We start from the raw sequence: 22,541 nt of genomic DNA, 5'->3' as shown, positions 1-22,541 counted from the left end.
GAGTTGCAGAGAGTTTCATGTGGTTTGTGACAAATATCGTGTTTCAACAAGGGTTTTTGACTGCTGTGGTGGAAGGGAGTGTGGTCTGTTCTGCAGGTACAAGCTGCTTTAAAGCAGCTTCCTTTGTCTAAGTTATCATCCTCTCAAACAGTACCCTTGTTCTCTGTAGCAGCTTGTTGAATTTAAGAGGATTTGAACCTGGGGAGTGTTTGTGGTGAATAAATGTGTACAAAGTTAAGAACAGCTCACAGCTCTGATGCACCCGGGGGGGGACTCGAGTGTGGTTTTGGTAACTAAGTGCTGGGGTGCCTCACTAGTTTAGTGCACAGCTAGCTTGCTTCACACCGTAGAACCACAAAACGAATCTCTTTCGCACGGTAATCTGAAACTGATTTAAAAGATTTAAAATTGTCTGTGATGATGCTTTATTTTATCTGTATGCAAGCTTGTCTGAATAAAGACCTAATCACACCCTTGTTTCGTGTGTGGGTGCAGTGCATGGTAAACTGTGGCTCAGGTATCCTTGGTGTGGCATTTGACACACTGCTCCTCACTAAATTTGTGTTTATGTTAATGTCTCTGATGTAAAAGCACACCTCGGGCGTCTTCTGTACAGTAAAGGAAACATTCAGTCTGTGATTTTCAGCAGCAGCAGAAGGGTCTGCTGAAACTTCAAAGCTTCCTTTTGCAACAGTGTAAGTTAATTTCTGTGCAGTCGCCACAGGATATGAAATCAGTGAGGTAGGTCTCCGTCCTGAGGCAGGTCATATGACGTGCAACCACTTCCTCTTAACAGGAGGACACAATTTTGCCGAAAGCAACAAAAGTGAACACAGAATCCCTCCTGTGAATGTAGATATTTGTTATTTCAGCACTTACAAAGGTGTCGTGCTCAGATCCAGGAGAGACTTTACATGTGTGAAAACTTTAAAACCAGAATCTTGACTAAACTTGGAGTGAGATGTTGAAACTGAGAGGTCAGGTCAGTTCACCTTTTAAGCCCTCTTTTTTTTTTTTTTTTTTTTTAATCAAGTGTTTCATCACAGACCTCAATTGTGGTCACTTTTGTGTAAAGGTGGAATAAAGCAGGCTTTAAGCATTTTATTAGAATACGCTGAGTTTCTTTACATCCTGTGGCAATGTCAGATGGATGACTTATTATTTTACACAACATTTAACACTGAAGTTGCTGTTTTGCAAGTTAGACAAATTTAAGATACTTACTAAAGTTTTATCTATGAGCTCTTCAACTTAAGTACCCATAGAAACTGCCAATAAGGTAATGTGTTAAAAAGGATCCTTTCAGTTTAAAGCCTGAATTTCCATGAACACCTTTGACTGACAGCCTTAAACTCCTCCACACTTGCATATATTTGCTTTTGATGTGTCTTCTTTAACTTTGGATGTTTGTCTCTGATAGCACTGGGCTACACTAGTGCTTTGTCGCTGTGCTTCAACGGTCGTGCTTCGGGATATAAGGTTAGTAAATATAAGTCTGATAACCACAAATGCTTTTTCATGGAATATGTTTTGCATATTTTTGTTGCACGGGATCACATGCAGCTACAACACTCAACTCTTCCAATAGCACGCACTAATCGGCATAACCGACCGTTTTCTCTTTATCTAAATAATGCAGGACTTTCATGCAGGCGAGCGGCTGCTATTGATGACACTGGTCATGTGACACGAGAATTTATGGGGTTAAAGGTCTGCAGAGGAGATCTATCAACAAATACACTTACAACTACACGACGAAGTTGATTTTTTTTTTCCCTTTTTAATGTGTGAAAGCGTTTGAAACAGCATTTTAAAGGGTTCCCGTGAGGCAGTTAATATCTTTAAATTTGAACAACAGCCTCGCTTTTGGTGGAGAACCTTTAACTTTAGGCTTGCTTCATATATATATATTTTAAAGCACCAACTGTTTTTGGCATAACATCTCGCACCTGTCAGCCTCACCTACCAGCGGTAATGACACTGTGAGTCTTGTATTCCTGTTTATCCAGGTTTACACTCCCTTCCCTTTCAGCTGTTCTATGTGAACTACCGGGTTCATCTGAGTGTGTGTGCGTCTCGTGTTTGTCTTTTTTTTTTTTTTTTTGAAACTTAAAACTGAAGATAAAAGTAGAGTGTGTATGTGTGTGACAGAGAAAAAAGACCTGTTCAGATTAAAGCAACAGCAGACAGGAGGAGGAGGAGGAGGAGGAGGAGAGCCCTGCTTGTGCTCATGGGACGCATAGATCACATCCGGGGCTGGTTTATTCTAATAACGAAACGTCCAACCCGGAAAAAAGGACAAGTCTTCTGAAATCGGATCACACAAACAAATTGAAGAGGGTGTCGGAGTTTCACGCACGCCGGTCTTGCGAATATCCACGGCTTATTTTAGGTTTTAAAAACTTTATTTAGCATGCTTCTGTTCACCAAACTCGCGTCTCTCTCCGCTGCTTCGTAGCCCTGCGGGGCGCTGGCTTTGGCGCACGCCGACTCTCCATAGCGGGTAAGTTAAGTCGACAGGGGGACTTTGTGTGTGCGTGTGTGCGCGTGTGCACGCGCGGTACAGTAGGTGTGGCTGGCCGTTGAGTCGTTGGATCTGGTGAGTCAGTGCAGGTCATCTGAGCTGAACAAATGTAATGTCTGTCAGGTGTTGCTGAGTAATTGCGCCTGATCACATTTTGACACTTTTCATTGCATGCTCATAATCACGTTGGACATGCACGCGCATGGCAGTCAAGCTTGGTATCCAGGGGCGTGCTGCACGCCGCAGCTCTTACTGTCAGTTAAACGATTTGCTCGATTAACTGGTCCACAAAATGCCAAACATCTTAAAATAGCGCTCCAGACTAGACGAAAACCCCCCAATTGTGTTCCGGATTTCAAGATCCGGATTTCTGCTTTTGTATAATCCTTTAAGATCATTTTATTTATTTATTAAATTTTACATAAAAGTGATTGTAGGGAGTGTTGAAACTACCTGGGTCAAGATTGTTTGATGACACAACAAACTGTATTTTTATTTTTATTTTATTAAGGAGCTATTCACCGTTTTCACACCTCAAAGTTAACTCAAATAGCTCTGGGGTGAACTTTGATGAATCTGAGAACAAAGTAAAGCATTTACCAGGCAGAACAAAAGATGCTGCACTGCTGTAATATGTCTGTAACAAGTTCCCCCAACGATTAAGAAGAACATGACTAAATCTCGCAGACATGCCACACGTTGGTCTAAGAGATTTACTATCAGTTTCTGTCAAACTGTGTTGTTTGCACACAGATGAAGCAGATATGTAAAGGTGCTGTAGGTGGTTTTCATTTCATTACCTTGGATGTGGTATAAGTCAATTAATATCGCTACTGTGATCTGTACATTCTGTTTTCCTGCACACAAACTGATGATTGCTCTGTTTATATTATCCTGCCACGTTTCAAAGCTAAAGTACTTGATAGAAATGTAAAGACAGTTGAAATGACATTTGTCAGTTTTACCAAAGATGCCACAGTTTCGCCGCTGTTTGTCTTCATAATGGCTAAGCCAGATGTTTTCTGATGCCCAAAATGGTTTATTGTGCACATGGGTGCATGTGTGGGGAGTGTGCTACTGTCAGAGCTGACCTCTGTGGCATCGTTTTCATTTTTCCATTACACCAAGGCTTTCTGTAGAGCGCCTCTGTATCTTTGACCTATTTAAATAGCAGCAGACTAACACATCAGAAGCACAACCCACTAATTTTTTTCAAAGCAGTTTCAAAATGAAACATTTTCTTACCCACGAACTCAAAAATAGATTCACTGGAGATTCATCGGCACGGTGAAGACATAGTCTGTGTTTGTCTTCTGTTCCTCTGAGCGGGTTGTCTGAATATTTTCATGGAAATGTTGATAATTTCCATCTCCTGAAGGCTTCCGAGCCAGGACGAGCCCGTAAAAAAGTACTGGCAGGGCGCACGGCCATTCAGTCTTGATTATGTATTTTATATGACTGTCACGTTATAATTTTTGGTCTTGTATAAAAAGATCAGTCACAGATGTGGCCTAGTTTGCCATCATATTACCTTTGTGGCCTCATTACATTCAAGTTTTTCCATAGATTCAAATCTAGTAAGGATCTTCCAAATGGATCTATTAATTTATTTGATTATTTATTTTACTGGGTGCATCCAACTTTGGAGTTTGTCTTTGTGATTACTTCACATTTAGTTGACAGAGATGCAAAAGAGGCTCCGTCAACAGTGAAAGTTCCTTTGGCAACTTAAGGAGGACAAGAATATAAATGAAGCCATAAGCCTTGTGGTTCCCCATAAGAAAAATAAATACTATGAAATGTTTGCCAATTGATAAAATGTAATTAAAAGTCTATAGAGCTGAGGCTCTCTGGGCCAAATGAGCCTCGACTGTGTTGAGGAATCAGTCAGCAGCTTGGTGATTCACACGCATGGCATTGTTTCAATGAACACATCTCACCAGCTTTCTTCCCCTCCTCTCATCTTCTTTCTTCCCTCCCTCGCTCCCTGCCTTTCCTCCCTCTCCTCTCTCCTTGCTCCTCTCTCTTCTCTGGCCAATGGAAATGTGCGTGTGTGCAGATCATGAGTGCAGTCTGTAATTTTTGGCTGTGGTGGAGGGCCTCAGCTCAGCCTCGGGCTTCAGGGTTTGCTGCACAGCCTCAATCACGTCACATGAAAAACTGCTGAGTGCGAGTGGTCTATTTCTTCCTGCGTGTGTGCGCGCATGCATGCCTGTGTGCGCTTGAACACTAAGTGAAAGATGATTTATCCTCCACATCTGCCTGTCTTTGCCTCCTGTTGCTCCCTTCACATGTTGTCTCTCTTTGTCCATCCCACTCGAATCTTTCTCTTCCTAACTGTCCGTCTGTCCCCAGTGATATGTGATATCGACAGCATGCCGTACGTGGACCGGTTGAACCGTGTGTGCGGCTTCCTGGACATCGAAGAGAAGGAGAACAGCTGCCGCTTCCAGAGACGATACTTCATCCTTGACACGCAGGGAAATGCACTGCTGTGGTATATGGACAACCCTCAGGTGCTCCACACGCGCATGCACGACCCACACTTTCACAAATGGCAAGAGGAAATGAAATTGACCAATAGTGGTCATATAACCTTGGACTCTGAGCCAACGATGAGTCTGTGTATTTGTGTTTGTATGCAGAACCTGCCCAGTGGAGCCAGCTCTGTTGGCAGCCTGAAATTAACCTACATCTCTAAGGTAAACCACTTTCATGACTGACTCTGCAGTGTGGTTGCATACAGTAAAGTCCAGCGCACCAACTTAGATATCTAAAATGCGAGCACACAAGAATTCACAGAATACACACAAATAGCATGCAAATTCGTGCAAGAGTTCATAGATACACAAAGAGGTCAGAGTTATCTCTAGTTAACGGTCACATGCAGCGCAGAGCTGAGGCAGACGCTGTGAAGTTTTCCAGATGTCAGCGCGCTCACTGAGGTAACCACAGATAATGACATCTGGCTCCTCTGCACTGCAGCGCTGACGGCTTCTCCCTGGACACTCAGTCAGATCTATGTCAAAAATGTGAATCTTCTATTCCTCTGTTTTTTTTCACTCCTTTCAGTTTATATTCACATTTCTTTTCTCTTCTTCTATCCTCAGGTGAGTGAAGCTACAACGAAGCAAAAGCCCAAGACAGAGTTCTGCTTTGGTGAGTTTTTTAGGGAGGAACAGAGTGACACTGATGAAATGGTTCACAATCACATAACCTCCCATATGTGATAGTATTGTCCATTGCATTTAATGTGGATATTTACGGAACTGATTTCTTCTCCGGCAGTCATCAATGCACTTTCGCGACGGTACTTCCTGCAAGCCAATGATGTGACCGACATGAGAGACTGGGTGGCTGCTCTCAACAAGGCCAGCAAGATAACAGTAAGTGCCGTTACATGAGAAAATGCTTGATCTAGCAGTTATTGGTGGTGTTAGGGTGGGGGAGTGAGGGTTGTTTCCACCTGAGTGCAGGAAGCTGCAATTTTGCTGCGGTGGGACTGAAACCAGTTTGACCCAGGCGGCTGCAAATGCCAGCCCGTTGCCCACAGATACCCCTTCGCACACACACACACGCACATACACACATTGCTGAATGAGGAAACTGTGAATGTGCAAGAAGACGAGTGATAACGCAAACGTCACTGCGGTGAAGGTGTCGAAACTTGTTCATATGTATTTGCATAATATTTGTGTGAGCTCAATGAAATGTCCGGGGGCCTCGTTGATCAGTGATATTCAGATGTCTCCTGATGGAAGGTAACAGAGAAGAGTGTCTCTCTGCCTCTCTCACCTGCTCACTGACACAGGAAGCGGCACTGTTCACTCTTTTTCACTTCCCCATCGAGGGCAGGGCTGCTCTGCCGCCTTTTTTTTTTTCCTTTTTCTTTCATCTTTTCTTTTTCTTTTTCTGAGCGAGTGTAAAAAAGGAAATCATGATGTAATTGCAGGAATAAAAGTGGCACGGGGGGAGTAAAGTTATTAAAATGCATCTCTTAATATTTGTCTGTTTGAGCTAGATGTGTTGCAGTTTATTAGGAAATGATACATTTAGCTGAATGATTCAGCTGAATGACCAGTTTTGGGAAACTGTAGGCTAGATAACGGCTCTAAAAGCAGAAAATGCAGCACAGCATCACACAGCCGTACTATTGTTTTTACTTTATGACCAGCATGCACCTGCAAATCTGTTGTTTTTCTTCTTTTCCTGCTCCCTACTTGATATACACCCCACGCTAACATTTGTGTGTCTAGTGAGCTTTATTTGCTTGGATACACTTGGTTGCGCTTTTGTGCATCAGTGGACTTTGAGAAAGCTTGCAATCTCTCATAGCAGATCACATTTAATGTGTTTTCAGTTATCTCTGCAGTAAAACAGTCACGGTGTTGTGGCGAGCGTATGACTAAGAAAGTATTCCCAGAGTGAGGAAGAGCGGCTGTGGAAATTAAACAATTAAGTCCTTTTATTTGCTCACAGAGGTGTCCCGTCTCTTCACAGGTGCCTAAGTCTTGCCCTGCACCTGTGAGGCCTGATGTGACCACAGTGATCAGTGATGCTCAAGGAGGGAAGAGACAACAGGCCTACAAGGCTGAGATTATTGGTGGCGTGGTGGTGCACACTCCTATTCAGGTAAAATGAATAGGGGACACACACTTTTTTTGAATTTTTATTTTTTTTTAGCATTATAAGAATGAAAACTGTGGCAAAAGCACACAAAAATGCGGTGTGCTAAGCTAGTCTGAGTTATTGACAGTGGTGGTTTCCGTGACCATGATATCTAAAGTGATAATAAAGATGGTTTTCATGAAATGTTTCAGAACGACAATGAAGAGACGGAAGGGAGAGAGAGGAAGGGCAACAGGCCGGGTTTGCTGAGATGTGGTTACTGTGTTAAACAGGGAAATGTGGTGAGTCTCATAACAGGTTTAGACTGAGACTGAGTCTGAGTAAAAAACGGCATGTGTGGAAATGGTAATGTGGTATGTGTTTCAGAGGAAGAGCTGGAAGAGGCGGTTTTTCACCCTGGATGACAACGCAGTCAATTACTACAAGACTGAGTCGGTGAGAAAACAGAGTTTTCATGTTTTTGCCCATGTTTCTACATGCTTAAGAGTGACTATTATCTTTGTCTGAATATTTTTGTCCCAAATTTTTGAAAACTACAGTGTTATAGCAGCCAAAACATTAAAAAATAACCCACAATAATACAAAAACAAAAAATCTGTCTTAGGAGAAAGATTTTATCCGATCTATTCCACTGAGGGACATTCAGAAGGTGCATGAATGCCTCGTCAAGTCGGGGTGAGTAAAACATGAAAGTTGTCTGAGTCTGCCAGCATTTTTGCTTTCCCTCTGTCTGGTTATCGCTATACTATGTAAACAATTGTGAATACTTGCATGTGAGCAGATGATACACTCTTAACCGGTTTTAAAGTGTTGCATTGCATGTATGGACAAGTTTAGCCTTATCATTTTTAGATGAGTTTCACAGGTTTTAAAAGGGGCCCTTAAATATAAGTTATAAATGGTGTGAACAAAGGTAGTGAAAGTTTGAAATAATGAGGTCAACATGTGATCGTTATGAGCCAAACGTGTAGGCTTCAGTCTGATTTTTTTTTTTTTTTCTACTCATAACTCTGTGAGCCTTCTCAGAGAAGCTCCTCTCACCTGCTGCCCAAACCTTCTGTTTGCGAGAAGCAGCTAATCAGAAGAGAGCTGGCTCAAAGTGAGCAAAAACAAATAGCTTTAGACAGATGATAAACTGAGGAACTGCACCATGGCTCAGTATTAGGAAATTAGGTTACACTTTATAATACGCCGCGTGACTAAAACTGTAATTTCTCTGTAATTAAATTGAACTTTTTTATTTGAAATTACAATCTAATTATATTTCCCTACAAATGCTTAACGGTAGGTAGACTACCAAAAGGTGTTAACAAGTCAGGATTTTACAGGAAACACTGAAATAATTGCACTGTGTAAGTAATTTTATGCGGTACAGTAATTTTAAGTATTGCATAACTGAAACGCACTCCATAATATGGCCCGTGCCCCAAAAAGTACAGCATACTTACAGTATAAGATGGGGAAATATTATATTTTTATCCATAAAATGACCAAGAAATTACAAAATATCTAAAATATTTTAGATATTGATTTTTACAGGAAAAAAGACAGAAATGATACTGTAAGTAATATTACTTACAGTATCATTTCTGTCTTTTTTCCTGTAAAATACATCAAGTTATGCACTACTTAGATTTATTTACAATATAATATTTTTTTGTTTCCTCTAGAAACCTGTCTTTTTACCCCCTTTTTATTCTAGTGTACCGTATTTTTCGGACCATAAGGTGTATTAAGCGAAACAAGCATTGGCATTCATCTTCCAGCTTCACTGTTTATGTTATGCTAGCGATCACGTAGCACATCATTATATACCAGCTAGTCCAACTTCAGTAACCCTACAAACTTCACTGCTGTTTCGTTTTCTGTCTTCATTTATGTTGGAAGTTATAGCAGAGCTGTAAGTTTTAATTTTTCAGAAATCTCTCAGTCAGAACATCATGTTTCGGTGGAAACTAGCGAGCTAACTTCCTGCTAACTTCTAACTCTGTTAAATTTAATAAATTCTGTTTTCATGGATGCCTGGATGTTAAACTTAATTGTTACACCTGGTAAAGCAGCAAAGCTGATCATTTTATTAATGATGAAAGAATTTAGACAGTTTTTAAGTCTCAGTGATGCCGCATTGTACGTTTGACTTTGGGACCTGAAGTAGAAGGAGTTTTGGACCCAGATAACTCCGAGGCTCCTGACTACGGTAGCCGCAATGCTCCGACAATCCATCAAGCGGTGCGGCTTCGTTGCTTACCAAAGTCGTACTAAGACATTTTTTGACAGATGTTTGAGTGCCGTGAACCACATAAAATCGGTTCGAGGTCAGTAAGCACAACCAGAATTCATACATAAGGCGCACTTTCGGTATGCATGTCTTTAAGTATTTGTAGGTAGGTAAATATAATTAGATTACACTTTAAAATAAAATACATAGAAATTCCATTTAATTACAGGGGGATTACGTCCTTAGTCACTGGCCATATTATGAACTATTGCAGAAAATTAAGAATTATTTAGTATTGTAAATTCACAGCTACTGTAATCAAGAGTCCAAGAAAAACTGGAACTGCAAATGATCATCATAGGTCCCCTTTTAAATATCAGTGCAAGATAAAGTTTTATATAGTTTATAGTTTATATAGTTTTAGCTCATGATCCAGTATTAAAGTTGGCCACTGAATACAACTTGACAGCTGGAGAAGTTGTGGATGGTCTTAAAAAATACATGGAAAATACTTTCGTTCAGATCTTTAGTATGAGTTTTTGGCGTTTTTATAAATGGACATTACAAACAAACTTTATTTTCATGTCTACCGTCTTATTGTATGCGCTGTTACAGTGTTTTTCCCCCCTCTGTTGAAACCTCTCTTTCTCCCTTAATAATTAGTCACTTTAGGCTTGAAGTTGAGCTTCAGTTGCGAACCTATTAGATTCATTTGTATATACTTGCTGAACTTGAATGTATAAGTATTGTAAATGACACTGTAGAACACACTCTAGCTTTTGTCCCTTTCTTTAGCTGCTTTAAGTTTTAACTTTTTGCATCCATCAGGGAGCTCCTGCTTAGAGACAACCTCTTTGAGATCATCACCAGTAACCGAACGTTCTACATTCAGGTAAAACCTTGTTCTCCTTTTGTATACAACACTCATTAAAAAAAGGCCTGCATTCATGAAATGAAGGGAATGTCCCTGTTGTATTTTTAGACATTTGAATAAGAACAGAGAAGCTCTGTATTCCCTGGTGACACCGTCCTGATCTGTCGACATGTTTTCTCTAAATGCTCTGCTGCTGAAGTGTGGCGCAGTCGCTTTTTTAAGGAGCATGCGAAGTTTGTTTTTGTGAAAGGGGCACAGCCATCTGTTATCATAACAACAATAATATCCGTTCCCCCTCCTCTCCCCCGGGAGAACAGCTGACGGAGGCGTTGGGGGCTGGATCAGATAGGAAGTGCGGGGATAGAGACAGACTGCAGGCAAGAGCGCTTTTGTTTGTTTGTGCAAGGGAAAAAAAGGAAGTGTGAAAAACAAATAATAAAATGAAGTAAATAAAAACAGGATAACCACAACTTCTCATTCCGTGTGTGGACACTGTAATAAAAAGTGATCTAAGCTAAAATAAAGATGAATATTTGAGTCCTTACACACCTTTAATAGCTTGAGAGCGGATAGTGATCTCCTGTCGTGCATTCTTTCCAAACATAAACACATGACAATAAGTACAGTTACCACCGAGGATAATTTTCGAGTACTGTTCTAGCTTTTTTTTTTCTGATAACATCAGGCAATTCCCATGTAGTGCCAAACCACAATAATAGTTCCCTTAAGGCGCTTTATATTATAAGATGAAGACACTACAATAATAGAAAACCCAAACAATCAGACGACCCCCTATAAGCACGCAGATGACGACAGTGGGAAGGGAAAACTCGCTTTTAATAGGATGACACCTCTGGCAGAATCAGGCTAAGGGGTGGCGATCTGCCAAGACCAGTTATGGTTGGGAAAGGGGGACAGGAGGAAAGACAGCCAGAGATTATTAATAACTAATGATTAAGTGCAAAGTGGTGTATAAACACATATAGAGTGAAGAAGAAATGCTCAGTCCACACCAGCAGCCTAGACGTATTGTAGTGTAACTCAGGAAGGGTACGGGGTCATGTGAGCCAATCCTAAGTTTAAGCTTTATCAAAAAGGGAAAAGAGTGTCCAGGGTTGCCAGTTTGGATTTGTCTGTGGAGCTTGCTCCAAAGATGAGGGAAGCTGAAAGCTCTGTCTCCCATTCTATTTTTATGATTAATATTTGCGTTGCAGTCGAACACCAGCAATATCTTTGCTGATGCCTCACTACCTGCCGAAGCGAGTTCTGGTGCTCTGCCTTTGGCAGATGGGTAATTTGAGCCTGGTTCTGTTGGAGGCTTCTTCCTGTTAAAAATGAGTTTTTCCTTCCCGCCATTGCCAGGTGGTTGCTCATAGGGCATTGTTTGATTTTTGGGTCTTTACCTTACAGTATACAGCGCCGTGTGACGACTGCTGTTGTTGCGTTTTGGCCTTATTAAAGGGCAGGTAACAGGCACAAAAGCTACCATGAAACATAACATGGGCCCTTTCTCTCTACAGACAGACTCGCCAGAGGAAATGCATGGTTGGATCAGGGACATTCAGATGAAGATCCAGGATTTCAGGGGTCCCTCTAAGGTAACTCTATCTTCAGAAATGGATAATTCTTTACTTCTAGCTGTAAGTTATTGGGAGAAAAGTGTAAATCCTTGCTTACGATTGACAGCGGGGATGCTTTTGTCTCTTTAATTGCAGGGTTTTTCTTTTAAACGTGCTTCTTCGTGCTATCGGAGTTACAATCCTTCCTCTACATCTCGTGGTTCGCAGAGTGAAGCAGATAGGAGACCTCAGCTGGTGAAGTCCTGCTCTGTGGCGCCAGGATGGCAGCCCTGGACACCCGTTCCATCGTGTGAACCGTCTATCATGGATAACGAGGATGAGGACAGCGCCTTCAGCTCTGTGCCGCTCTCCTCTTCGTCCACCTCCTCATCTGCTTCCTCCTCCTCAAACTCCCTCTCTACCCAAAATCCTTGCCCCGTCACACATCCGGCACCTTCGGCCAGTGGACTGGGGATGCTCACAGCATCCGCAGATGCGGCGAGTGGGCGTCGAAGGCACCGCTCGCAGCCTCAGCCTCAAACCGGCTGCAGCTTTCCCTTCAGCCTGGATGACGACAGCATCCGCACCACAGATGTGTAATCCAGAGATGTTTGAGGAGACTCCTGCGTGGGCTGTGCTGACACCTGTTTTTAAATGAATGTGACTCCTATTGAAGGGCCACTGTGACCATCTGCCTCAATGCCAGGCCATGAGCTTGGTGCCCCCTACTGGTGAAGTAGCACTTATACAGATGAAGGATGCACCCTGCTGCAGGAAGGCTAAGAGGCATAGTGTTTGTTGTACACAGGACTGTGAACAGATAAAACGGAGTGTTTTCTTTTTCCTTTTTTTGTAAGTGTAACTTCCTCTGAAAACTTGAATGATTTTGTTGATTATTGCCGACAGTAAAATGATGGCACACGCTTTTCACTCTGTTTCTTTGCTCCTATCAGCAGGACCCCATTATCACCCCAGTTACAAGTGTTCACATTCACAATATATTTTTATGTCCAAGCTTGTTTTTGTGTTTAAATGTATCAGACGGTTGTGTTTCTGTTTTTTTTGTTTTTTGTTTTTTTTCCCGGGCCAACAGTGTTTTCCTTTGCTCTTGAGGGGCATCATGTGTGGAAAAACTTCACATAATAATTAACAAGCATGTTATACCTGTTGTCTTTCATGTGTTTTGCCATGAAAACCCTCAGAGGCAAGTAAAGGGGGAAAAAAATCTGGTGATCCATTTCTAAACCTGCTCTATGTTGTTTCTTCTCTTGTTTGTATGAATTAAGAATGGCTAACATTTTTTTACATTTCATTCACTTTTTGCTAAATGTCATCTATTTGCTCTCTTTCTGAAAGGCTTTGCTCTTGCAATAGTCATTTTAGCCACATTAAGCCAACACTCCATTTTTAAAACACACAAAGCCGGACATGTTTCCCTTTAGTTGGATTATTGTGTCTTAAAGGGAGCACACAAGTTCACCCATGGCTTGACACGCCTTCCACAACAGCAACTCTAAGGTACTAGGAAGATTGTACAGTTGATGCGAAGAAGAGTAACACTAATGACTGTGTGCACGATAACATCTGTATCAACACAATTTACTTCAGCTTGTGTCCGCTGGCATGTTTTTTCGCAGCATGCTGGGAAAACCCAACCCACCTACGTACGTCAAAAGAAAAGCAAGATGGGACCTTTAGATAAGTTCTTAAGACATAATATATGTGCTTTGTTTTTAAGAGTGGATGAAGAAATTAACATAAATGCTTTTACCTTAGAACATGGCACAGTGGGACCTGTCACCCTCTCGTGGCCAATATAAGTATTACAGAAATGGCAAAGGGCAGGAAATTTTTTTTTTCTTCCTTGTTTTCAGTGAAAAACCCCCATAGAAAAGCATGTTTTTCTGACAAAAGGTTTTTCTTCCAGCTGTTTTCCAACATGAGAAGAAAGTGAGTTGGAAAAATGGTTCTGACACTGGCAGCCTTTGCCTCTTTTTTTTTTTTTTTTTTTAAATGTGCCAGAGCATTTTAGGGGGAAAATTTAATTTAGAAAATTAACCTTGCCAAACCAGCCCTTGTTTTTCATAAACCCGGGATGGAGAACAAGTTAGAGTTTGCAAATGGATCTCCGCAATTTTTTTGTTCTTGCTTGCCTCTCAGGGCTTTCGTATCCACCACTATTAATATTAATACTTGGCTTAAAGATCAATTTTCAGTAAGCTGTGACTCTTCCGTTTGGTTTGAACACAGTACCATACTAATGCTGCAGTGTTTTCATGGTACTAAATTAGCTCAGTTGTTGGTAAAGCAGTTTTCTTTTTGCAGAATTATGTGGGAAGATTTGCGACTGCCTTGGGTAATGTTATCTGCACTTTGTGTTTCTTATTTTTACTTTTTTTTTTCTTGTTTTGTCACAGCTTTCACACCATGTGCTACAGTTTCCTCTTAGATTATGCCTTTTGTTTTTTTTACACCCTTGTTAGGTTCACCTTGAGATTTCATTGATGTGGTACCAGGTTTATTCCTGTTTCCGTTTTCTGACGCTATATGCACTCATCTGCCTGCAATTAAGCTTAATTTTCTTTCTTGTGAATAAAACAAGGCTTTTTATTTGTCTAGTTTAGGCTGTTTTTGATTTTTAAGGTTTACGACTTTCCCACCTCCTGTCATGTAATGCCTTGTATGCCCATACAGAGTTTAAACCTAAACACATTGTAACATTAAGGTTATCTTTTGATCGAAGTGATGCTGGTGAGTCTTAAAAACTTTTTATGTGTTTTCTCTGTAAAGGGCGAAAATCCCCAACTTCCAAACATTCAAAGGGTCAGTGCCAGCACACTTGCCCTTTAACACTGTCACCTTAAAACACATGCATGACATATAGACACAAACACGAGCGTGCATGCACACGCCAATTGAGTGGCCAGAGGCTGAGTTAAGTGAAGTGTTTCACACATCCAGTGCAAAGTCCATTAGATAAATTGCCCTAAAACTCTGTCCTGACCTCTGTCCACTTCCCTCTGTGCCTCCTAGGGCAGCTGTGCGACTGGTGAGGGTGAAATGTCTCCAACTGAACAGCTTAAATTGTGTCAGTATAGGTAAAAAGGCCCTCAGTGCTCGTGAAATGTCAGCTGTGTTGAAATTAGTTTTCAGTCTGTTAAAGACAAAGCTCCTGGAGGTAATGAGAGAAATCCAAGCAGAAACACAGGAAAAGTGGAGATGAAGCCAGTGACTAATTTTTTACGAGGTTTAGGAAAGAAAAAAAAGAAATGAAGTGGATAGGGGGTGACATTCTGGGGAACGTGTACCTGTGCATGACCTCCAGGTTTAAAAACTTCCTTAACTGTGGGGCTTGGCATGGATCTGAATCTTGAAAGCAACATAGAAAGCTCAGAAGTAATCTGAGGAGTTTCTTGCTTCTCTGAGTTTGTTCATAGTTTGAGAAACAAAGAGATAAACGTCTGGAAATACAGCGTCACGGTAGAAGCCTTCGAGGTTGAACTTCTTTTTCCTGTCTGCACAAACATAACTTAAAGGTCACACAGCACTTCGGTCTGATGCCTGTGAGTGACGGGCAGCTATGAGGGCAGGCAGACACACTGCTCCCCTAAATGTTAATGTTCCCACATGAATGACTCTGCAGCACACTGCACTCTCTCTTTCTCTCTGCCTCCTGCTCACATTGGTTACACTCTGGTTATTTTAAATGTTACAAGATAAAATTATTTCTCTCAGCAGAAATGATTTTAAGATTAAAGCTTGTTGTTGCTTGTACACCGATTTGAGGATTTATTTGTTTCTTATGACATCTGATGATAATCATCTCTTATGCTACCAGTTATTAGTTCCCCGTTTGCAGAAGATTACCACTAGAGGGAGCTATGATACACCGCACTTCATTCAACATACTATGAAGCTGTCAAAACACTCAATGAGCAGCATGCTTGTAGTTCAGTGAGATTACATTGACTTGCTGTAAACTCCCTAAAAAGTCTGACAAGAAGCTGTAAAGCCTTTCAGCATTAAAGCACTGAAATAGTATTTTAAATCTGAACAGTTGCAGCATTTTCCCAATGATTTTCACACTAATCCCCTCCAAGATATAAGCACAATAATAAAACCAAGGAGGGCAAATAATAACAAAGACTTGTTTAGAAAAGAAGTGTATTATCAGTAATCACAGACTGGCTGTATTATATAAAAATAAACACATTAAAACTAGACAGACTCGGTCAAGTTTTGTTCTAGCGAAAAAATATTTTGCATATAAATTTGATTCTCCAGAGGTTTAAGGGTTACTTGTGTTTTGTATAGCTTATAGGCCTTGAATACAATCCAGTGCAAAAATGTAGACACTGTGGCATGAATATCCAAGTGGGACTTGAAGTTTATGTGTCAAGCTCTATTTCATACCCTTAAAATCTCAGAGAAGCTGAGCATCAAGACCTTTGATGGTGAGTTACCCGCATAGAGTTTTGCCCACAGGTCAATAAACTGAGAGTGTTCATTCATTCATGGGTAACAGTGTTGTAAAGCTCTGGAAGAGTGTGTCTGTGACACTACTTCTAATTGCAAGACTTTCTCGGGTTCCTGTAGTTCAGATTAATAATAGCTAATAATTCAGATTAAACTAGTTAATGTGTAAATGTGTGTGTGTGTGTGTGTGTGTGTGTGTGTGGAGTCCTTTAGATAATGGTTTAGGTAAACCATTCTGGTTTAGTGTGATGTCATATTGCTCTGTTATTAGTCCGTTAATTCTCTGGTATTACAGATGAGCAAAGCATTAAATTAGTGCCCAGCAGAAAGCAGAGGCTTTCCAACATGTGTAATATGAAGTCATATTAATGTGGAACAGGTTTTCCTTCATCTGGACTCAGAGGCCCCCTCTGGACCACTGCCAAACCTCCACCCTCCGCTGTTCCCACATCAGACCACCTTACAAACTGGAGGCAGGGGGGGTTTGGAATGTATTTTGCCCTGTGTGATGTGATTGTTTGCAGAGAAATGGGTTGACCTTGCCCTCCAATGCCACACACACATACACACACTCGTTCTAGCCGAGCTGGAGGTGTGTGAGACAGACCTGCTGAGTGCAGGAGGTCTGGGACCCCTTCACCACTTCCTCCAGACAGAGAACAGAGGATCCAGTCAGCTGAAGCCAGGATGGGACAATAATGAGCCTTCCAGCAACCACCACCACCTCATTTATTCAAACTGTTGCCTCTAGCTTTTCTTCTTCTGGACCAAGCAGCTACAGGATCATACCAAATGAAGAGTTATACCCTAAGAAGCCGATTTAATAATGAGATTAAGCACTTAAAACTAAAGATTAAAATATTAGACGTGGGACTGTTTTAAATAGCAAGTACACAAAAGTATTCAGTCAAACATGAACTTGACTGAATACTGAGGTGTGTGCCCTGTAAAAATGTGGTTTCCAATAGTAAATGTTTCATTTTCAAAGAAATGTGCCTACATTTTGAGAGCAATCGGATAGTTAGACAAAAAAACATTTGTTCTTAAAGACAAGTTTCAAACTCATAATTTAAATGATAAATTAACGCTCTTTGTTAAGTAAGATTCTTTTAAAGAATTAGTAGTTTTGTCACTATTTGGTTATTAATCCGAAATATTTCTCCAAGGTTTTTATTTTATTATCACAAATATTTATAGGCCGTCTATAGAAAAATGGTTAAAATAAAATTCTCATGTTTTAACGCTTATAAAGAAGCGCCAAACTGCGTGTATTTTAAGCGGCAATTCGGCAGGTTTCGATTTAGCTTGCAGGCCCATATTAATAATTAATTGACTTTTAGCAAATATTTCTGGGAAACTATATTTAAACTTAAAAAACCTTGTGTTTCGAGGAATAGAGAAAATACTTGTAATTTTCTAAATAAATAAACGGATTGCAACAACCTTCCAATAGCCTGAAAACCAAAATACATTAATAACATGTTTCTTTTATGTAGGAAGCCCTCTGAAATATATATATATATTTTAAACCTTGTATGTTTGTATGTGGGTTTGCTGTTTCAGATAGATTAAAAAGCAAATGAGGTGAGTAATTGAACCAATGTTAATTGCGAAAAAGTTTATTGTGGGAATTGTCCAGCCTATTTCTTTCTGCAGAACTGTTGTTTCAGCGGTGTCATCATACAAATACAGTTTTAAAGAAATGCAAAAGAGTCTTTGTTGTGTAACAATATTTATCTATTTATCTACAAAATAATCTACTGCAGTTTCTCTTGAATTTTCATTTTCCACCTCCCAAAAATGATTGTTTAGAGACGACTTTAGAAACTATGCTGGTACTAAAAATATATAACATGTGGCCTATGGAAGCTTTTCATTCTAAACTTCACATCAGCGTGGCAATCAGTGGGAAAACAGTGAATAACTTATCAGATCAAAATCCACGCTGCGCGTAACCTAATCGTCAGTGCCATCTTAAAACGCACAGATGTAGCGTGCGTCTGAGCGTATATACTGTTAGGCTTATTGGCGTGGTGTCCGAGCAGCTCGGAAACTTGATGGATCTGCATTTACACACATGAACGCACACTAGCACACACACAATTACACACAGAGGGTACGGACCCTGTCCCTCCCAGTGGCAGCGCGCTCGCTGCAGTACCCGCTTGTCGCGTTATGCAGGAGAGGCTGTGGACCAAACTGTAGAGGTCTACACCTGGGATTTGGATAATTTAAAACGGTAAGAGCTGCAATTATGACTGCGTATTTGAACCAAAACATAGTCACGTGCAGGTCGATTAAACCTGAGACTTTCTCGTGCGTAAAAGAGCGCTATTTATGCGCAAGAATTGCCTGCAGGAGATAACATTTTTACATTAATTTGATGTAGTAATCTTAGCGTATCGAATAACTGCTGTGTTATGTCCTAAGCCAGTATGTCAGTACATGTAAGCTCTAGTATTTTCTGGTAAGCTATTTTAGACCTTGGCCACCTATCATGTCTAAGATGGTTATGTCGTGAATATCTCGGATATTTTGCTTAAATTATTAATCTGAAAATCAGGTTGATGCTTAAATTAATACAAAAAAGATGAATGGAGAGACTGCAGTTAAGCTGAATGGTGGAAATGTGTAATGCTGACCTCCCGGTGACCTCTTCAACTTTCAACTCTGGATGCCTCAGGTTATCAAGATCTACAGTAATCCAGTTAAAGTGATGCGCGCTCGCGTCAACTCGATGCTGTTGCTACTATAGGCCCCTCCGTGCCCGAATAATCTCCTATAAAAAAGATCTCTGTATCTAGCCTCGTGTGAGATTATATTTGGGGGTTTATCTTGAAACAACCCAAATCCACGTCACATTTTCTTGGTATGTAGTAGCCTAACATATATGTAGATATATATAGATATATATATAATTGTGCTTTAATCACCAATACGGCAGAGACACGAATCAATAACTTATTAGTACATAAATAAATCTGCCAGCAGTTATCAGCTAATATGTCTTCTTTTTGCGTGAGGGGAATGCTCACACACGAATGAAAATTTGTCTAAAAATCAGACCACGTCTCTCTTATTTTCATTTTACTCTAGCTTTGCCGACAGTCTCCTTCCACTCACCCATCACGAGTCTAATGTTTATTTAATTCGAGCGTAAAATATCTCCCCTCTGTCCTGAAACAGGAAGTAACAATTTTCTCTGATCAAGCAGGACATTTTCATGAATAATACAGATTTTTTTTTTCAGGTAGGAAATGAATCAGCGATCATTTTGTCAACTTGAAGTCTGTGTGACATTAACACCAAGTGAGAAGGCTGTAAAATACATGATTGATGCGGTGGGGAAAATAGACGCTGTGAGAAAAAATATGTATAAATATATATTTTCATGTAAATGTATATAAATAAATAATTCCCTATCGAGGGGTGCGTGCGTGCGTCTGGGTCTCTGTGTGTGTGTTTCTGCGCGCGTGATTGGCCAGTGTCACAGCCATGATTTGGGCTGCAGATACCGATGCACCGTGCAGACCTATGAGAGCGCGGGGATGGCAAAAAGGGGAGGGCAGAGTACGTGAGGCGGACTTGACTCCATTTGTTGTGAAGGATCTGATAAGCTGGGTTCAGATCAAGGCTACCGCTGGGTCCGCGAGGACAATGGGGAGTGAGCGAGACAAATGAGGAAGGAATTACAGGCGCTGTGAGCAGATCTCAGACTTCACCACAGCTGTGGACGGGAAGCAGCGAGGCGGACGCGCCTCTCCGTGTGCGCGCAGGGAGACGGACAGCGAAACGAAGAAGAAAAAAAATAGACCAAAACAAAAAACTACAATATGACAAAGCTGCAGAGGAGACGTGGATTTTTCAAGAACCACCTTGGAAATATTTAAAATTTATATATTTTTTTTTTAATTAAAAAATATATATACGTATACTCGCTCTACAGCCTGCAGAGAGCGCAGGAAGAGGATGAGAGTGTTTTCTGCAGGGGGAGCAGGGCAGTGCATTTGAGGTAAAGGCCCTCAGAGAGAGCACACAAAATAAACATGCCAGACATACAGTGTGGTTATATTTGATGTGCACTTTCAAAACTGCAGGCTGTGATTGTGGTAGCTGTACAGTTCTGTGCACTGTTAACACTGGAATGTAAAGCTTCACATATCATGTACTGTAAACCATGAACTTAGTGCTTTACGGCATCTGTAAGTGCAGTCCAGTTTGGTAGCTGGGATGTTTAGATCTCATAAAACTGGTAGTGAATCTGAGCCTTCTTCGAAAACAATGCTCAAGATCAAGCTGCACGTTTAATCTCATTTCAAGTGTAAATCTGTAATTAGATGATTGGATAAGTTAGTCTATTGTAACTCTATGTGAGCTATTGTAATCTATTATGAGTGATTGGTCTTTTTAGGGCAACAAAGCCAGGAGTTCTTTGTGGGGGTTTTCACCACAAACTCAAATTGTGGCCTTTTTGCGCTCCCTCTAACAAAAGACCGTTTTGCCCCCATATATAATTTATTATTATTTAGAAATATTATTCGTATAGGTGCTGACTTTGAGGTTACCCAATTGGCATCCAGAGTGTCAAACAGCGCATAGAATTTGATCAAATAAACCAGTAAAATGGGCAAATGTCTGGTGTGTGTGTGTGTGTGTGTGTGTGTGTGTGTGTGTGTGTGTGTGTGTGTGTGTGTGTGTGTGTGTGTGTGTGTGCATCAGTGGGACATGGCAAACGGAGGGGACCAGTACGGCCTTGCAGAGCCCCCTGACTCGGACTGTATGGATTCCCCAAAAGAGACCAAACAGGAAAATCCCAGCTTCACCCTGAACTCACCAGCTTCACCGCAGAGCGCGTCCAGTCAGCAGGTACCAACCTGTAGCTTACTCTGGGTTTTAATTTAAATGTACTTAAAAAAAATTAATTCAGTGTTGTTGTTGTTTTTTACCAAACAAATAATAGCTGCTCGTCCAGTCATATTTTTTTCATAGAAATAAAAACAATAATTTCTGGATGCAGAAAAAAGTAACCAAAACTTTGTCATTGCTGTTGGTTTAATTTGCCACGGATTTGGCTTATAATGCCTATTAATTACTAAATAACTATGTAAATATAACTAGAGTTTAAACTTTAACTCGTGCACTCATTATATTTTTGTACAGGGGATGGAGGGAATCAAAGTTTTCCTTCATGATAGGGAACTTTGGACCAAGTTTGATGAAGTAGGAACGGAAATGATCATCACCAAGGCTGGAAGGTAAAACTGTCGAATGACTTTAACACAAAGTAATTTTTATTGGTGGTTCGTGTTGTCCCGCTTGAAAACAATGCAAATTATTTTTAATGTCACACTTTTGATCAAAACATAAGCCTAACGGGACAAAATACAGTACGCGGGTGCCACCGTGCTTCAGCAGGGAAATTTTCTAAAGGAAACCAAATCCCTAAAGGAATCATTTTATTTTTTATTTTATTCATTTAAAAAAATAAATCAATATTTAATCATATATGTCGCTGTTTTTATTTGTTTTTTCTGGATGTGCTCCCTGAAGGAGGATGTTCCCCAGTTATAAAGTGAAGGTCACAGGACTCAACCCGAAAACCAAGTACATTCTCCTGATGGACATCATTCCCGGAGATGACCATCGCTACAAATTCGCAGACAACAAATGGTTCGTAGGAACATGTCTAAAACACGGTATACACACTTACAGGACATTCAAAGTCATGTTCGGGTAGTGAAAGTAGTATGGCAGTGTGTTCGGGGTATAGGTCAGCTTCCCCACCAAAAACATATCTGAATATATAAATGTTTTAAGTGTATGGTAAAACAGAAAGAGGATGATAACAAATATGCAGCTATTTAAAATAAATGAATAAATACAATAATAGCTTTCCGAAAATAAATAAATAAATCAAAATTTCCATTTCCAGATCTCAGATTCCGCCATCTCCTTCCCCCTCTTTGCTTATGAACCTTATATCAAGAAACCTCTGAACTTAACTCTGGGTAAACCTTGTTGTTGTGGGTTTATACCCTCCACTCCACCCACGCTTGTGCACTCTGTAAAGGTCGGGTCCTTCTTGCAGACTGGGATGGCCTAGTTCCCCGTGTTTCCCCCCCGTTTCTGCCCGCCGGTTAAATCAGAATATGACGGGTTCACGGGGCGGACAGACGGCGCAGACCGGATTAAAATCTCCAATTCAGCTGTTTGTTTGTGTGTGTGTGTGTGTGTGTGTGTGTGTGTGTGTGTGTGTGTGTG

General features: G+C 40.7%; 2 protein-coding genes across 7 annotated transcripts in view; both read left to right on the top strand.

Annotated features, from left to right (window-relative positions):
• Positions 1 to 1,459: 1,459 nt before the first annotated feature.
• Positions 1,460 to 12,845, top strand: plekha2 (pleckstrin homology domain containing A2). Of its 5 annotated transcripts, none has more exons than XM_013915019.1 (12): positions 1,460 to 1,479; positions 4,880 to 5,040; positions 5,170 to 5,226; positions 5,635 to 5,683; positions 5,813 to 5,910; positions 7,025 to 7,156; positions 7,345 to 7,434; positions 7,520 to 7,588; positions 7,758 to 7,828; positions 10,200 to 10,263; positions 11,766 to 11,843; positions 11,961 to 12,845. In XM_013915019.1, exons 2-12 carry the CDS (start codon positions 4,900 to 4,902, stop codon positions 12,402 to 12,404), a joined length of 1,293 nt encoding a protein of 430 aa, XP_013770473.1. In that variant the 5' UTR covers positions 1,460 to 1,479; positions 4,880 to 4,899; the 3' UTR covers positions 12,405 to 12,845. The 5 variants fall into 5 exon arrangements, with proteins under 5 accessions (XP_013770473.1, XP_013770468.1, XP_013770467.1 ...); XM_013915014.1 differs by lacking the exon at positions 1,460 to 1,479 and adding an exon at positions 1,792 to 1,971; XM_013915013.1 differs by lacking the exon at positions 1,460 to 1,479 and adding an exon at positions 1,792 to 1,982.
• A 5,629-nt stretch (positions 12,846 to 18,474) lies between these two features.
• Positions 18,475 to 22,541, top strand: part of tbx5b (T-box transcription factor 5b) — a 17,405-nt gene continuing 13,338 nt past the window's right edge. Inside the window, exons 1-4 of one of the 2 annotated variants that reach the window (XM_005722241.1) lie at positions 18,475 to 18,519; positions 21,000 to 21,146; positions 21,441 to 21,535; positions 21,831 to 21,950. In XM_005722241.1, coding sequence (XP_005722298.1) covers positions 21,006 to 21,146; positions 21,441 to 21,535; positions 21,831 to 21,950 — 356 coding nt within the window. In that variant the 5' untranslated portion in view covers positions 18,475 to 18,519; positions 21,000 to 21,005. Of the gene's footprint in view, positions 18,520 to 19,923; positions 20,293 to 20,999; positions 21,147 to 21,440; positions 21,536 to 21,830; positions 21,951 to 22,541 lie in introns of those variants that run through there. The other variant, XM_005722240.1, reaches the window with a different exon arrangement.

Source organism: Pundamilia nyererei, unplaced genomic scaffold (assembly GCF_000239375.1).
Source record: "Pundamilia nyererei isolate P.nyererei 1_Seehausen unplaced genomic scaffold, PunNye1.0 scaffold00006, whole genome shotgun sequence".
NCBI classification, from domain to species: Eukaryota; Metazoa; Chordata; class Actinopteri; order Cichliformes; family Cichlidae; genus Pundamilia; species Pundamilia nyererei.
The sequence above is the reverse complement of the archived record's forward strand: the minus strand, read 5'-3'. Positions and strand labels throughout refer to the sequence as shown.